Here is a 17666-nt window from a genome sequence, read left to right on the forward strand (position 1 = left end):
TTGTATAATTTTTAGAACACTGATATTAATTTATGTATCGAGATTATTGTTTCACAAATTCCGCGGTTATTGGTACAACAATCAATTTAACACTAGGTCTACGGGACCCGTCAAAATGACGGGTTCTAATATTCTTAATTTGCGATTATTAAGATTGTAAAGATGCTTCCGGGGGAATTATTCACCAAATTTATTCCTTGGGGTATATACTATTGGAAAATGGCCAAAAATTTGGATAGACACGTTCTTGTTATGTTTATAAAATACTATGTAATACTTATTTCTCCGTAAACCTATTGTTTAACATCATTTTTAAAGTGAAATAGTACACGTGTATTTAAATATACAGGATGTGAAAAGAAATTTTTTCAAAAATTGCAATTGATCGGAACTGTTGAAAAAATACTAAAAGTTGCATTTTAGAACTTTTTTATATGGGCCTATATTGAAAAAAGTGAAGTGAAGGTTTCGTCGAAATCGGTCGATGCGGGAAAAAACGGAAGGCATTGGAAGATGTAAGAATCTTTAGATTTATTAGAGTTAGGGGCCGAAAATCGTGAAAGTCTGCAATTTTTAGCATCTTTAAATGTTTGTAGATAATTGACACGGATCTACAAAACATATTTTCTAAATTTTCAATTTAGGCCCACATAAAAAAGTCGTCAAATGCATCTTTTAGTATTTTTTCTACAATTCCGATAAATTGCAATTTTTGAAAAAATTTCTTTTCACATCCTGTAGTAAACTAATTGCTCTAGTTTCTCAAAAAAGTACATCTCAAGAGAGATGTAATTTCGTACGCTTGTTAAATGCTATCATGTCTCAATATTGACAAAACATTAATCTTTCAACATTAGTATGCTCCGAGATATAGGACCTCAAAAATCGCTTTTGTTACTGACTGACTGACTGACTGACAGATCATTAAAACCTTTTGGGTACTTCCCATTGACCTACAAGCTTGAAATTTGGTACATAGGTACAAACACCCAAAGGAATAATTACCAAAGTTTGAAATTTTACACCTTAAAGGGGTTGTATTGAAAAAAAAAACATTACGAAATAGGTACGTAGGATAGAACATAGCAGCATAACATACATAAGTATACGTTTTATTAACTTCGAGGTCGCAACAAATACTGATGAAAAAAACAATCGCTCTAACGTAAACAAAAGAAACTGCACTGAGCATCGTCTATAGCGGCGGGGGGGGCAAACGGATTCGAGCGTCGCCGGCAGAGTGTTAATCTTCGATACATTGAATTTGTGGATTTGGTCTTGCAGATTAGAAAAGGATTTTTTTTCTTTGATACCTACTTGATAATTGATGAAATTTCAACAAACATTGATGAAATCCCAACAAAAACATCCTGTAAACAGGAGCCAAGTTCCTATGGCCGTAAAAAGTTGCGAGATCAAACAAAATACGGCCAAGTTCGTTAGCTTGGAAATACCTCTTGCAATACTGAAAAAAGCGTTTGCAAAAATCAGTTTAAAAGAACGCTATTTAATTTTTAAAGAGTTACATGGAGGGCTAAATTATTCAAACTTGGCCGTTACTTTTTAAACCAATGGCCATAAGAGGTGTTAGGCAGCGGCCAAGTTTGAATAATTTAGCCCTCCATGTAACTTTTTAAAAATTAAATAGCGTTCTTTTAAAATACACGCGAAATAGGGATCTCTAATATGAATTACGCGTAGTTGCTATCGGTTTTTTCATATGCGTTTGAAACCTTTAGAAACCCGGAAGCAGAGTTGGGCAAACGCTAGACGCAATTATGATTATTGACTAATAACTTCATAAGCTCTACAAAAGTGACTAATAATTAATGACTAAGTAAATACTTGAGCGTGACTATGAGTAATGAGTACATAAGTATTTGAGCGTAATGAGCGTCATTACTAATGACCAATGAATAATGACTAAATTTTTATTAAGGATGAATATTGACTACTGGCTATAATGGCATAACTAATGACTAAATACGCAATCAGAATTTCACTATGACTAATGACTAAAAATGGTTATAAGTTAAAATCAGACATAATAATAACAAAAAAATAGCCTATTAGTTTATAAACATATAAAATACAGATTATGACACGTTTGATCACTGCTAACTCCGATATAGGTTAAGTATACACATTAAAGTATGTTAATCGTACAATAGTGACTGATGACTGATCATTTAAACTAACTAATGATTAATCATAACTAATAAGCAATAACTAACGATTACTCAGAGTTGTGACTAACTAGTGCCATGTAGTTATGACTAACTAATCAAAAAGTTTTAACTGACTTTCTTGAAGTTTTGACTAACAATCAATCGGACTATTAGTCATTTTTAAATATTAGTTGATTTTTGCCCAACTCTGCCCGGAAGCAGTGAATCTTTGATAACGCAACGCACGTATAACGACTTGATGCATTCCTGACGAGTTAAATGACAAACCAAGTAGGTACATGGCACGATTGTGCAAACGAGCGCAGAAAGTTCTCACGTGTTTACTAACTTTTTTCACTATTTAACGAGGTGATTCAGTGTTGTTACGTTGACGGGAAGAACGCGCGCGAAGAGTCATCGGTGAATGAAGATGCGATCGAGGAAGATCGGGACACTTTGCCGGTCGTTCACAGTGAGTGAAGTAGAATCAGGAATAATTTGTGAAGTGCATCCTTATGTAACACGTGTATCGATACCTCGCGCATGCATATGTATGCAGCCGTCAGGAATGTTGACTTAAAGCGTGCAAGATCCTCGACAAGCGCGGCGCGGCGGCGATCGAACGCGCGGCCAATTACAATGGCGTCAATGAACTTTCACAGATAATAAAAACCGCGGAAGCTCGGGGATCGCTTTTATTATGATGCAGAAAAAAAAAAGAACACCGCGATAGACCGTTCGGCCAGACACGTTGTAAAATACAACGGAACAATAGACTTGTGTCCAGTAGTTCCAGAGAAAAAATAACACCGCAGTGAGTAATGAGTCTGAATGAACGAGCCTCTTTAATGCTTTCCGATAACAAACAACCGCTAATTAATGCATCGTTTCTTATAACACGGAAGATAAATTGACAACGGCGAATAACTGGGTCAGATTATTTCCTTGTTGCGCAAGTGGACTGCGGATTTTATGCATTTCTGCGATGAATGCATCGGTGAAACACAAAATGACAGATACCATACTTCGGAAAATTTCTTGTTATACTCTCGCAATTAGTGTAGAAAACTTCTACTTCGCATTAACACACGTATTAGAAACATTAGCAATTATAACATTGTACAGGATAAACATATACCCATAATTTCTAAAACGGATGAAATTAGAACATACTAACACTAATTGGGTACAGTTTCAATCTATCCGATCTGACTTGAGTTATCCGAATCTGGGTTAATTTGGAATATTTTAGACGTCTTACTCCCATTCCCGATTTCGTTTATTTTGGTCAGCTGTATATTATTCGAAATTGTGTTAATGCAATTCGCCATGAAATACGATGTTAACGCTAAACCTACCGACCATCAAAAGTGACTAATGTGTATGGTATTATAAAAATAACAAGATTTTTATTTATATTTTGTCCGATTTTTACTATAATATATACTGGAGTCAAAAAATGTATTAAAATCTCAATAATTGTCAAATAAAAAATCTGAAGTGGGTCATTTGACCTCTCGTGGAAGATTTAGCGTTAAATAGTCTCCAATAAGAGTATCTAATGAGAGAACCGTATTAAATTCGTCACGGTGATTAAATGCATCTTTTTCTTCGTTTCAGAGTATCACAAATGTGATGAAGGATGCGTCGTATATCACCAGGCTTGGTTTAAATGTGTTGATCCACCAAACGGATGCGCGACCCCTAGTCAGAATGACTGCTCGGGAATTTATGTTTGGCTACGAATCCACTCTCGTCACGCTGGGAAATAAAGTGATGCCGGCGTGGATTAAATTCGACAAGCTGGGACTCATTGATAGGGTAAGTCATGTTCTTTAGATTACTTTTCATAAATTTTTACCTTCACACCTGACATAACGCGCCTGACCTGAATACATTAATGTAGACTCAGGATTTCATGCATTTGTATGGTGGTTTACCGGCCGATTTTGGCAGGTATTTTAATCTGATTGGTGTTTATCCGTAGATGTACGATTTTGATGGTGATTACGAAACAGTTTACACGGGAGAAACCGATGTCCGTCTCTCAGGCTTAATTGAAAAGTACAACGGCAATGTAAATCTGCCGCAATGGACAGGAAAGTGTGCAAATGTGAACGGCTCCAGCGACGGAGTGAAGTTCCCAGGCTACATACAGCCGAACGATACTGTGCTTTTCTTCAGAAAAAGTCTCTGTCGCAGTGCTAACATGGTGCGTTCAACTATCATCCTAATAATAATTTGTGCCACAAAATGTTGGAGTTGAGATTTTTAATAATTCTGACGTCTCGTGGTGTCTAAATATTTTCTAATATATTGGGTTGGCAAGACGGTAATTTCGGTATTTCAAAGTGAAATAAAACCGAATTTCTTCAACCAATGAACTTTCGCTAATGACGATCGCTTGAAATCGTATTTGGCTCAGTTTTTGGCCGATAAGGAGCAGAAGTTTTATGAGCACGGAATTGTGAAGCATCGAACAAAAATAATTGGGAGCAGGAGTTTCAGGAGCGCGGAATTGTGAAGCTACCGGAAAGATGGCGAAAGATCATCGAGCAGAAATAATTTGGTTTTATTGCAGCCTGAAATACCGAAATTACTTTCTTGCCAACCCAATACATTACCTTTATATTATATTAATTAATTAATTCGCTTATTATAGCCCCGACTTTAAGACTTCTAGCGAATTACTATAACGATTCGCTGAAGTTTATATGGCATAACACTCTCTCTCTCTCTCTTGCAGCGATCCTCTCCATAGTCCACGCGCATTGAATGATCAAATGCATCGAATACATCATCCGAATGAATACGATTTGCTTTAACCTGGCTGTACAAGCAGGTTTTGATAAGTTCGATGATTTCTTTGTACAGAGAAACGACTCTCTTCTTGACGATTCCTTTTCTATCCTTTATTTCAGTTTATAATTTATTGCCGAACTTTTTTCGCGAATACGAGCAATTTCTGTTTGAACTGTATTGCGTTCGTATTATGACTAACGTAAATTATGACTTTTTCTATCAACTCTACTACAAAACAATGGAATTATTTAACCAATGGGAGAGCCATCTGTTCGATTCAGTAACCTGAATGATTAATACTGTAACTCGCAAAAAAATGTTACAGATTCGCACAGGAGAGAAGACCATAAGCGGATTGCATACGTACAAGTTTAATTTCGTTGAGAACGAATTGGACAATGGCGTGTACAACCCGGAGAATAAATGTTTCTGTCGACAAGGGCACTGTTTGCAAGCTGGTTTAATCGATGTTACCGATTGTTATTACGGTAAGATAGTTTAAATAATAACAGATCCTATTATATAGTTTTGAATTCAGCATTTATACCGGCGTTGTTATTAAAGAATGGAGCGAAGATCGCGTTGGTCAATGGAAATGTAATCAAATTTACAAACTCATTGTAAGAATTAATATAATTAAATGGACATTTGGAATTATCATTTCTTTTTATACTTTTCAGGCTTCCCAATCGCTCTGTCTTATCCGCACTTCTATAAAACGGATCCAACCGTTTTGGAAGCCGTAGAGGGTTTGAATCCGAGGGCAGATCTTCATGAATCCTACGCCTATATTAACCCAAAATCGGGACTTCCGGTGAACCTCGCCTTCCGCTTTCAAATAAACATGGCACTGCAAGATATCGGCCATATGGCCAGAGTGGAGAAATTCGAAAATTTTGTGTTACCGCTACTGTGGTTCGAAATCGTAAGTATTTGTACCACTACGTTATTTTACATTTCATAGCGTGTAAAGTCTTGATAAATTAATTCCATTTTATTTATCTTTCCTCAAGAATTGTATCTATTTTATTTCAGTCACTAAGAATTTTATTTATTTTTCCGTCTCGTTCGTTTACGAAAAAATCTCAAATAGAAAAATTCATTTCCATACTGCACAAATACTTTTGTCTGTTACTATGTTTTCTATTGACGACGCACAGTGGGACCTTTCGTCCAAATCGGAGACAAAATCAAAGAACTTTCGATAGAAATGAGGTAGAGCGATGAAATTTTTTTTATATTAAAACTGAAACTTTGCAGAATATGGGAAAAATAAGGAGATTATGGTAAGAACGTTTTTCAACGTTGAGAAAATTCGTTAAACTTGCACAATTTCAAGAAAATTGTGGTTTTTCCTTACCACGCGCGGAAAAAATTTTTTTGAACATGCTGTACCGCATTACCCGTAGATTTTTTCCCGCTGATTTCAAATCTGGTCTCAAAATTTTTCTACGACTTCAGGATATTACAAAATCGATTTCTTGAAATTCTACATGTTTAACGAATTTTCTCAACGTTAAAAAACGTTCGTACCATAATCTCCCTATTTTTCCCATATTCTACAATGTTTCAGCTTTAATTTTTAAAAAATTTCATCGCTCTACCTTATTTCTATCGAAAGTTCTTTGATTTTGTCTTCGATTTGGACGAAAGGTCCCACTGTGCGACGTAGTAGATATCTTTTATATGTATACAGTCGGTACGTGTAATTTAAAGGTATACAGGGTGTGGCCGGACGGGTGGTACAACCGAGCAGGGGATGATACTACATGTAAAAATAAGTCGGTAGAAAAGGAATAACATTTTTTCGTTTGACGCTTCGTTTTCGAAAAAATCGAGTTTGAAAATGCAGCGAATACACGTGCTATTGCATTTTAGGAACAGAGTCACCAGAAAGTGACCGAACCAGCACTCGAAGGGAATACAAGGTTCCCTCTCTCTGATGACCAGAGTAGAGTAATAATGCGCCGCGCACGCGCAACGTGCCACTATTACTCTACTCTGGTCATCAGAGAGGGGGTACTTGATTCCCCACGATTGCTGGCGATCTGGCGACACTGCATAGGAATCGTCTGACGCGTCTGACCATGATCAACCAATTCTACTTTGTGCATACACTAAAGCACGCGAAACTTTCAACTCGCTTTTCTCGAAAACGAAGCGTCAAACAAAAAAATGTTATATCTTTTTTCGACTTATTTTTACATGTTGTATCATCCCTTGCTCGGTTGTACCACCCATCCGGCCACCCCCTTTATACAGTAATAATAGACTGAATATTTTAAAGACTCTCTTGAACCAAAATCTTTTTGACTTTTCCCTTTAACACGTTCCGTACCATTTGATATTCTGTTTATAATAAAAATAATTGTCACAAAACACTTCCTGATGTCGTCTGTCGGTACACGATTCTTGTGTCGGTTAATATTCGGTTTAGAGGATTTTTGGACTCTTTCTTTATACAGGGTGTTCGACTACAAGTGGGGGAAAATGTAGGGGGTGGTTCTCCATGACAGTATAAGCCGAAAATGAAGAATAAAAAACATTGCGATTTCAGCTTCGTTATTTAGTTATTAACAATTAAAACTCCGCCTGTAAATGCGACAACCCGACCAACAGAGTACGCCTCTATGACTTTTACGCAGCATACACCTCTGTTGGTCGGGTTGCCGCATTTTAGGCGGATTTTTAATTGTTAACACTAGAACTACCGAGCACTAAACGCAATTGGCATACATTGCCTTATAATAATGACAAAATTGCGTTTGTTTAGATTTTGTACCAGTTTTGTTTAAATATGTACTTCAATAGAAAAGTTGACTAAAAGAATTTCTCAGAAAAACATATTTATGATTTTAATATTTCTAATAGAAGAAAAATCAGGAGCAAGTCATTTTGACTCATCCGGTAGTTCTAGTGTTAATAACTAGACTGCGGATCTTTATGCAAAATAAAAATTTTCTGCGTCGATTGCAAGAAATAGAAACTAAATTGAATGTTATTTCTTCCCTTAATGATTTTAATAGAGGAGAAATCATATATTGACATCTGCAATTTTTTTATTTTTCCAACAATTTTGAATTGTACTCAATTTTGCTATAAATGCATAAAGATCCGCAGTCTACTAGTAACTAACTAACGAAGCCGAAATCGCAATTTTTTTATTCTTCATTTTCGACTTATATTGTCATGGAAAACCACCCCTCAAATTTTATCCCACCTTGTAGTCGAACATCCTGTATAATTTCACATCCTGAACTATTGGATTCCTAGCATTGAAACTTGGATATTCGGAATTGGATTATATGAAAGAAACCCCAAAATTTGTAATCTCCTAAACCAAAAATCCTTCATTTTTGAAGTTCATTTTAAAAGTCCAGTCGGGGCTGAATAAATGTTACGTAATGTGACTCGTGCGGCTGGAGGACAAATCCCACAAAACTGACTTAACGCGGGACGTGTTAACTTGTTTGAAATCGTATCAACATTTGCGATAAACAAACTCCGGATTTTTTGCGTTTATAACAAAAATGAGCAAGTGCAATTTAAAACGGTGAAAATATTAAAAGACTTTGATAATATATTATTTTCATCACATTCAAATTATTAATGAAGAATGTAAATTTATATTTAGCTCCTGCATCTTGCAATTGACGCACAGACTTTTTATTTTCCAAAACATCCGGAGTCTCTTGATAAATGATTAAACTGAATTATCGAATATCTTTTTCTCAGGGGATGTACCAGCTGCCAACATCAATGAACGTTCGCTTCTGGTTTTATTTGAACGCTTTACCAGTTATGGAAACCGTAGCGAGGTACTCTTTGCTGGTCGCTGGTATCACGGGGATATTTATCGCCGTCTACAAGATCGTTTTGTACCAAACAAAGGGGTTGCCTAATATCTCGGACATCAAGAACCAAAACTTACAGTTCATAACAAACAGGCGGCTCTCATGCAAGTTAAACGAAACGGACACACACTACAGCTCACTGCTCGAATCAAAGGATTCCGAAGCGAACCGAGAGAACATAATGTCCGATATCGCAGCAGAACTATCAAACTTGAAGGAAGAAATAGTGTGATAGACAGTACGCGATTCGAGGTCTACGAAGAGGCTACATATTTCCTTTGTAAACTCGTTTTACACTCGTATCTAATAAGTGGCAAGTCGTTTCGGATTTCAGTAGACCGTAATCACTTGGAGCGATCGAGGGAGGTCCGGATCGATAAATATAAGAGAGTGCTCTAATGCTCGAAGAGCGTACAATTAGAGTTATCTTTTCTTTGTGTTGAATAGCATTGCCGAATTTCTGCTGCAAGTATCCGATACACAGTTTCTTTAAAATTTGTGATCGTGGAAGGGCTTGTTGTATAGTTTAAATTTTAAGTAGTTTCAAGTAGCGTAACAATCGGCTTACGTGGTGAGTAGCGTCATATGGGTTTTTTTTATATTTTTCTATCACATTGCGTATACCGTCTGCCAATACAAACGGTGCAAGTTCATGTCAAATTCTTGGTTTGCAACGTGATAAATTAAATACGAATTACTTGGTGCGTATTTAATTGATCTTAGCGGTATCTCTTTATAAAGAAGGAGGGACTCTTATCGATCGTAAATTGTTTGAATAAACTTGGAATAATATTTTCGGCGCAACGGTTCGATCAAATTCTACATTATATAACTATGTTGTAGGGCATTTTAAACGTTTCGATTCGGATGTGAATTAGTTAACGTCCTAAGACCACGTTTTGCTATAGAATTGTATTCTATTGGAGGAAAAGAAAGGTGGTGTGTTTCGTCCTAGACCCGCTAGAGGACTCTGTAGACCGTTGAGCCGAAAATATTATTCCAAGGGTATCTCTCTATTTTCGGCGCTTGAAATTGATGGGTACTTGTAGTCATCGACAAGTAGAGTCGGTTAGGAGTCTGTTGTGCAATCAAAAATGATAAGATGAAAACATAATGTATACGAACAATTTGCACATGAATGTATAGACAGAAAAGGAAATGAATTAAGACTGATACTATTATAGACTGGTCGTAGCGATTAAGTGGTTTTGGTCGAACGATGATCGAACAAATGGTCGAAGTGCGGAAAAGATTATGAATTTGAAAATCGAACTACATGGGGAATGGTTTTGTTATTTCGCTATAGTTATAATGACGTACTTGTCAAAGACTATCTGCTTGGAATTGCACCGTTTGTTATTCTAGTGGATATTTATCATCGTTGGTTTTATATAATAGTAGTACGAATTATTGTAATCAATATTCGCTGTTAAACTTTCACTAATTTATACGCATTTTATCTGGGTACACATATTCTAAAAAGGAATATTTATAAAAAAAAATACATGGATACAGTTACATGAACGAACATGTGAAAAACCACTTTAGCTATGACTTTATTCGTGTATTTAAAGTGAACCATTGTATCCTTTAATGATAAGTGTCGAAAGTATTATTTGTAAGCAACATTTTGTAACTTTTCATGGAACATTATTTTACGTAAATCGCCATACCTTTTATCGGCAGGCACGAGATTATCCAATATTACTTGAAAACATTGAGGTATCAGATCAATTAACTTTATCTTGCAACGAAATTAATACTAATGCTACATATTAGTAATGTCGTCATGCACTTTATATAAATGAATTACCATCTTGAAAATAATAAGATTTTAGCGTAATTACATTTTTAAGTAGCGCAATAAGTATAAATATTTTTGAAATACCGATCTTGCCGGAATTTATGGACATCGTGGACCAATTAAAGAAACAGTATTTTTATAGTACGAAACAAAACACACATAAATCATACTGTCCTAAAGTTTAATAATATTACGACAAAACAACATTGTTTAATGGTTTTTTTAATCATCTCGGTCCTTTGGTTGTACCATTTATACATCTTGTAAAAGTAACTATGGTTGATAAGATGTATGTGCACGTGTATCATGACTGTTGTAGTTATCACTATTATTAATATTGTAATGCTTGCCAGTGAAACATCAATAATGTGAATATATTTATAAAACTTGCTCAAACAATATTTTTAATAAAAGATTTATTATATTAATACTCTTCTTTTGTAATTTCAAAAGCACCCTCCTCAGTATGGAATTTATATTATAAAATGCATATATTTATATATTGGGTCATTCCATGCCAACTCGATCACTTTTTGCAGCCACCATCGTCGATTTTGTTTTAAATGAAATATGTTGTAGTCCATGTGAAATAAGGGGGGGTTTAAGTCATCACTTAGCCGGTTTCGAAATTTTTTAGAAATAGCAGACCATCAAAGTTTTCAATTTTTTCCCATTTTGGCGAGAACGTGCCTCACTTACGAATTTTTAACTCAGGAACTATTTGCCCGATCGAGCTACATTTTTTTTTTGTTTTATTTGGAAAGGATTGGGCTATTACAAAATAATTTTTTAAACCCCGACAATCAACTTTATAATATCGAAAAATTTAAACAAATTCTTTTTTTACGTTTTTTCGGTAATGGGGCCATGGGCTCAGTGATTTAAATTTTTAAAAAAATATGGTAGTGTTGGTTGTATAGTATTGTATTGGTTGTATGTGGTTGTATAGTATTCAATACCATCTTTTTCAAGGGCTCATTTTAAAGGGAAAACTTCAAGGAATACTACCATATTTTTTTCAAAATTTAAATCACTGAGCCCCATTATCGAAAAACACTGAGAGAAAGAATTTGTTTAAATTTTTCGACATTATAAAGTTGATTGTCGGAGTTGAAAAAATTATTTTGTAATAGCCCAATCCTTTCCGAATAAAACAAAAAAAATGTAGCTCGATCGGACAAATAGTTCCCGAGATAAAAATTCGTAAATGAGGCACGTTCTTGCCAAAATGGGCAAAAATTGAAAACTTTGACGGCCAGCCATATTTCTAAAAAATTTCGAAACCGGCTAAATGATGACTTAAACCCCCCCCCCCCCCTAATTTCACATGGACTACAACATAATTCATTTAGAACAACATCGACGATGGTGCCTGCAAAAAGTGATCGAGTTGGCATGGAATGACCCATTGTAAAAAATAAATTACGAAATATAAAAAGTTAATGTATCTCAAATATGTATCAATTTCAAATTTTCCTTTAAGTTTTATTGAAATATGATTAATGGACGCATATATATATATATACAGAAAAATATCTACGCAATTTATGGCATAAATAGAAAACATAAATAATGAAATTGCAGTTCCACATTTGTATGGATATAATATGTACAATTCTATATCGATGCGCAATCCTGTGACATATATTTTTTAACAAAACGATGTATTCCCGCTTCATCTGAAAGCAATCATTATTATATTTTTCTCGCACTAGATTAACATTACAAGGTAATTAACATGTACGTTACCGAATATTTTTTGCGCTAGTAAAGTGTAATGCATTTCTCTACAGGTTTTCGAAAATGTCGTTCTGTCAGGAATACGTTTGGATGGATAATATTTCATTAAGTATGATTTTAAGATCTCTGCAGTTTTGAATTGCGTTGCTTTATCAGCAGGGACCATAATTTTTTCCTTTTTACCAGACGAATGTTTCGTGCGACTTGATTTATGGCTTTTCTCTTCGCGAGATCTTTTTCTTTCTGAATTCTCCTTTACCAAATCACTCGACACCTTTCCGTCCACACCTTTCGTTTCCGATAATTCTTTTTCATTTCTTACAACTTCACTTTCACCTTTTTTCTCATCTGCAGTTACCTCAGAATTGGTCACGGATAATTTTTCTTTATCAAGCTTTGCTCTTTTAGTTGATTGAATGTCTACACTGTTTTCGGATATATCTATAATTTTCCTTCTTTTATGGAAGTTTGATTTCGTCGTATCGTTAATAACATTTACATCATCGCTAGTTTTGTCATACGTTAAAGTTGATTCATTGCAAACAGTTTCTACAACTGGATCATTAGTTTCTGATGACGACTTCGCAGATTGCAAGATTTGCTCGTAAACAGATTTAGTCGCTCGCGGTGATTTTTTATTTTTTGACTCACTTTTTGATTCCTGCGAACACTTCCGCCATTGTTTCTCCTGAACCTTTGACATCATTTTATTGTCTTCGTGAAGTTTTCTAGCACACATGAAACCATTAAATGTTCGAGAATCTTCAGCCTTTTTGTTATCCCCTCCGATAGTCTTATCTTCCTCAATGTTTAAACTCTTGCTATGATAAATAGGACTTTTGTTTCCTTGCGTTTCTATTATGTTAATGTCTTCGCCGTCATCTCTTAAAATTGTTGCATCAAATAAATGTTCTCTCTTACTACTAAACGGTAGTTGCATGATTTTCTCGGCGTTTTTCATCTCTAAGGCGGTTTTAAATGTAGGATACAAAATATTTTTGCTTGTGACACTCGATTCTTGTGAAGGAACACGAGTTTCTTTATAAAAAAGTTTATTTGGTATACTTGTCTCGCTGTCTAAGCTGGTACTACTCTCTATTTGTTTATTGAAACTTTCCGACTTTGCAGGTTGCTTGTTGTCTGATTTGTAGTCGAGCAAATACTCATGAACAGTATTACTGCTCGTGCACTTTCGTACAGAAGAAATCTTGAATTGTCAACAAAACATAAATAAATGTTTGTAAATTAAAACATTAAGGAAATATGTAAATAGACTAAATTACATACCAATTTAGACATATTAAACTTGTACTTATTTGCAACTATGGTGTTACACAATCCCTTATATTCAAGATCGTATGCTATATTATGAAAATCTGTCTCTTGTAGCTGCTCCGTTATCTCCGCAGACATTTTCTCATAGTTATCCGTTAATGCTGATTTTAATTGAATATAATACTGTTCTCGTACTTGAACGGTTAGACCCTTGATTTTTACGTCAGTACTTTCGGCTGCGCGTACGTGAGATTGTATAGCATCTTCAAGATTTTGCTTCTTTATCTAAAATAATGTAGTATGATAAAAAATAATAATATAAACAGACAAATCTATTATATTTGTACCTCCTTGTCCTTATTATTATTTCTTCGAATAGCGAACTGTTTGTTGATTAACTCTTTTGATTCCCGTTTGCTTTCAGCTAACAATTGTTCTCTTGAAATTCCTGTTTCTTTACCTTCGTCTTCTCTATAGATGTTTAAATATTCATATATCAATAGAAAGTACGTACAGATATCTTGTTTATAAATTAAATGTTACTCACACATCATACTTTGCTAAAGCTATACCATCTAAATTACTTCTGCAATTGCTTTTTCTTCTGGTTTGAGCCATTTCGAATTGTGAAACTCTTGCTTGAACGGCATCTTTGTTTTCGCAAACGTCGCATCTATTCTTACAAGGTGGTGGACTGTCCCCGAAATATTTGGAAAATACTGCGTGCCTGCATCTATTAATTTTATGCATTTCATTGATGAAAAAAGCATATATCAATTAAAAATTTCTAGAATAAATGTTCGTGAATTATGATTCTTACTTCACTTCAACGCAATATGAGACAGTTTTCTCAAAATTTTTCCATCTTAATTTTACAAGTTCTGTATTCTTCTGCGTTATTTCTTCTTTGATCAAAAATGCAATAGGTCCATATTCTTCATTACTAAAATAAACTCTGCAGAAAGCTGGTTTCCCATCTCTACCCGCTCTACCAGATTCTTGATAATATGCTGCTATATTTTGAGGGACTGTCCAATGCACAACAAATCTATAACATAAATTATAACACCTCTTAAATTAATAACATGAAGTTTCATTGAAATCAAGATAAAAACGATCCAATTTTATACTTTACCTAACAGGTCCTTTATCTACACCCATTCCAAAACTGCATGTTGCTGCAATTACAGGTACTTCACCAGATGTCCATTTATTTTGAACCTCGTTACGTTCTTGATTCTTCAAACCTGTAATTCGAATTATTTTGTAGGAAGTTTTTAAGCCTATACACTGACCAACCTATATGCTCTTTATGCATCAATCTACTGTAAAAAAAATTGTAAAATGATATAATATATACCAGCATGATATGCTAAAGTAGATATGCCAGAATTGGACAGTCTATGTGCAATCACTTCGGTTGCTTCTTTCTTTCTACAATATATAATGCCACAATTTTTCTTTACCTAAAAACATTTCTTTTTTGTAGGTTCATAGAAAAATATATATATACCTTTGGCCTGTATAACTTACTTTTGGCGTAGCTGGATCTTGGGAACCAAGAGCCTTCAAAATAAAACTCTTTAAGTGTTCGAATGGTTTATCTAAACTTTCTAAAAACCATATGTCATAATAAAGATTAGATCGAAATACAGGCACTGAAAATATCAATGGATTTTTCATGCTCAAGCTTTGCATTATATCATCTTTAACCTGTAATTGACAGCTATTAGAGTAAACAATTATTAAATGTACGTTAACTGAAAGCTTGAAGAAGCTTACCTCTTTTGCAGCAGTAGCTGTTAATGCGACTATAGGAATATTAGGACATAATTTTTTAAATATACCTAACTGTCTGTAACTGGGTCTAAAATCATGACCCCATTGACTTAAACAATGAGCCTCGTCGATAACAAAATAAGCCAATGATTTTGTCTTTCTTAATTTCACTACCATATCCTATAAAAAGATGTGAGTAATTATTTTAGCAGATTCTTTTGAATTTATGACTTTACATTGCGGATAAAATAAAGTAAAGATAACTAACTTGAAAATGTTGCTGTGCTCCCATTTCAGGAGTAACGTATAATAATTTAGTTTTTGGTGAATTAGATGATATATCTTTAATAATTGTGTTTCTTTCCTTGGTCGATGTAGTCGAGTTTAATGAACTTGCATTTATCTTTTTGCTAACTAGAAAATCTATTTGGTTCTACAATATGAAATTAATGTTATATAACTCATTCTATCGTATTTCCATCTTATATTAAATCAACTATGTACCTTCATAAGAGCTAACAGTGGTGAGAAGACAATTGTAACTTTATCTTCTTTCATTATGGCTGGTAATTGAAAACAAAGTGATTTACCACCTCCGGTTGGCATACATATAAACACATCGTCTTTACCTGAAAATACACAACCGATTACACACAGAAAACAGTTTATTGTCAAAAAGTATATTGTCAAAATATAACTATCTAACCTTTGTAAACAGCAGTAGTTGCTCGTTTCTGAATGTCGCTTTTAAAATCATCATAACCAAATACAGACTTCAAAACAGACTGTAGCATTTTATCATATAATAAAATATATTAATTTCTTATCAAAACTGAGCGTAAACAATTACAATTGCATTATAAATTAATACATAAAACGTTCCACACACCGATCCTATACACCTATCTTGATAGAATCATAAAAACGCGCTACCAGAGGGGAAATGAGAGTGAATCAGTGATGTGATTGAGGCCACCTTTTCTCGCGCATGCGCGACCGAAACAGTAGCGTATCTACGATGAAGCAAAAGAGCGGCCAGAGCCCTAGCGCCCCGTGGCAGTTATATTGGCGGGAGTATACCAGTGTTATTGGCGGGACGACTGATAGACGAGAGTATATATATATATTATTATATATATTATTCAGTATTTTGAATACTGGTAAGGTTTTGGCAGTTTTCCTTACCCTAGCAACAAATGTTGGTATTCTTTAATTGATTCTGCCAAATAAAGTATTTTCTTGTTATATTATGTATTATTTTGTGTAATTATTATAGCGCTCTTTCCCTATCCCATCCTCAAAATAAAGAATAAGTTTTAATTATGTTAAATTTTAATATTTCGTATGTATAGACTAGTAAATTTTTTAAAGTCTGCGTGGTGCTCTAGCTACCCGATTTCATCGAAAAGGTTACGTCCCTGAGGCTGAAATTGCCGCGCATGCGCGAGAAAAGGTGGCCTCAATCACATCACTGGAGTGAATGAGAATGAGAGTATCTACTATCTACAAACGACTACTCACAGTGCTGAGATATTGGACAAGTTATATCGCACATGCGCGGCGATTTTAGCATCAGTAAAGTAAAATTCTCGTTAAAACAGGGTACCTTTGTCACCCCGTAAAATTTTTTAAGATTATGATTTCATTGCGAAAAATGAATGTATAACATGTGTATTTGTGTGCATTCTGAAACTCGTAGGACACTCGTCTCGTCTCGTGTCGTTTCGCGTCTCTTGTCCTGGAGTCTTTTTGTCCGAAACAGATTATGTATTTCAGTATTTCGGTATTTTTCCGCCAATAAGTATCACTACCACTACCCCACTACCTTTTCCCGGCTTCAGATAACATGCCCAGATGACGGATGTGGGCAAAGCAGGGCAAAGTGCTATGAGAAGTTTGAGAAGTCGCAGTTAGAGGGGAAAGGGGAACCGTAGCCGTATCTCATTCTGTATAAATATTTCTGAAAACTGTAACTGTAATATATATTTTATTTTATTACTTGTTCATTTTTACTTTACTCTTATTATTTTCAATAGTGCTATTATAAAATATGTATTTATTTCCTCACAACTTACTTTATTTTAAAAAAAGAATAGCAAGAACAATATATGACTTACTTGTGAAAAGATATATATTATTGTTAGTATCACGGTTCTGTCGTTCCTTACAATTCTTTATGCAACGAGTTTGCACCATTTTTCCAAATGTTTACGAAATAATGCATAATAATATATACTTGTATAA

The 17666-nt window shown here is 34.6% G+C and overlaps 2 protein-coding genes across 2 annotated transcripts in view; one reads left to right on the top strand and one right to left on the bottom strand.

Annotated features, from left to right (window-relative positions):
- The window catches only part of LOC143208382 (scavenger receptor class B member 1), a 36479-nt gene extending 25423 nt beyond the window's left edge, over window positions 1-11056 (top strand). Inside the window, exons 4-8 of the mRNA XM_076422792.1 lie at window positions 3789-3989; window positions 4156-4380; window positions 5296-5458; window positions 5651-5895; window positions 8706-11056. Of these exons, the coding sequence (XP_076278907.1) occupies window positions 3789-3989; window positions 4156-4380; window positions 5296-5458; window positions 5651-5895; window positions 8706-9056 (1185 nt within the window). The 3' untranslated portion in view covers window positions 9057-11056. The remainder of the gene's footprint in view (window positions 1-3788; window positions 3990-4155; window positions 4381-5295; window positions 5459-5650; window positions 5896-8705) is intronic.
- Window positions 11057-12242: 1186 nt separating this feature from the next.
- LOC143208378 (ATP-dependent DNA helicase Q5) lies at window positions 12243-16883 on the bottom strand. Its single transcript, XM_076422788.1, has 13 exons — window positions 16129-16883; window positions 15927-16051; window positions 15691-15855; window positions 15426-15602; window positions 15177-15356; window positions 15004-15109; window positions 14779-14890; window positions 14464-14691; window positions 14191-14376; window positions 13991-14114; window positions 13656-13928; window positions 12378-13575; window positions 12243-12307 (listed from the first exon to the last, which is right to left on the bottom strand). The coding sequence occupies exons 1-13, from the start codon at window positions 16214-16216 to the stop codon at window positions 12246-12248; spliced, it is 3024 nt and encodes a 1007-aa protein (XP_076278903.1). The 5' UTR covers window positions 16217-16883; the 3' UTR covers window positions 12243-12245.
- Window positions 16884-17666: the final 783 nt, after the last annotated feature.

The sequence above is a fragment of the Lasioglossum baleicum genome, chromosome 4 (assembly GCF_051020765.1).
Source record: "Lasioglossum baleicum chromosome 4, iyLasBale1, whole genome shotgun sequence".
Lineage (NCBI taxonomy): Eukaryota > Metazoa > Arthropoda > Insecta > Hymenoptera > Halictidae > Lasioglossum > Lasioglossum baleicum.

What these genes read in the sequence shown, in the direction of transcription:
- LOC143208378 (XM_076422788.1), bottom strand. Translation starts at nt 16,216, where the DNA reads ATGCTACAGTCTGTTTTGAAGTCTGTATTTGGTTATGATGATTTTAAA. An exon ending in AACTACTGCTGTTTACAAAG is followed by an intron (nt 16,052 to 16,128) that starts GTTAGATAGTTA and finishes GTGTATTTTCAG; the next exon opens with GTAAAGACGATGTGTTTATA. An exon ending in AAGATCCAGCTACGCCAAAA is followed by an intron (nt 15,110 to 15,176) that starts GTAAGTTATACA and finishes AAATGTTTTTAG; the next exon opens with GTAAAGAAAAATTGTGGCAT.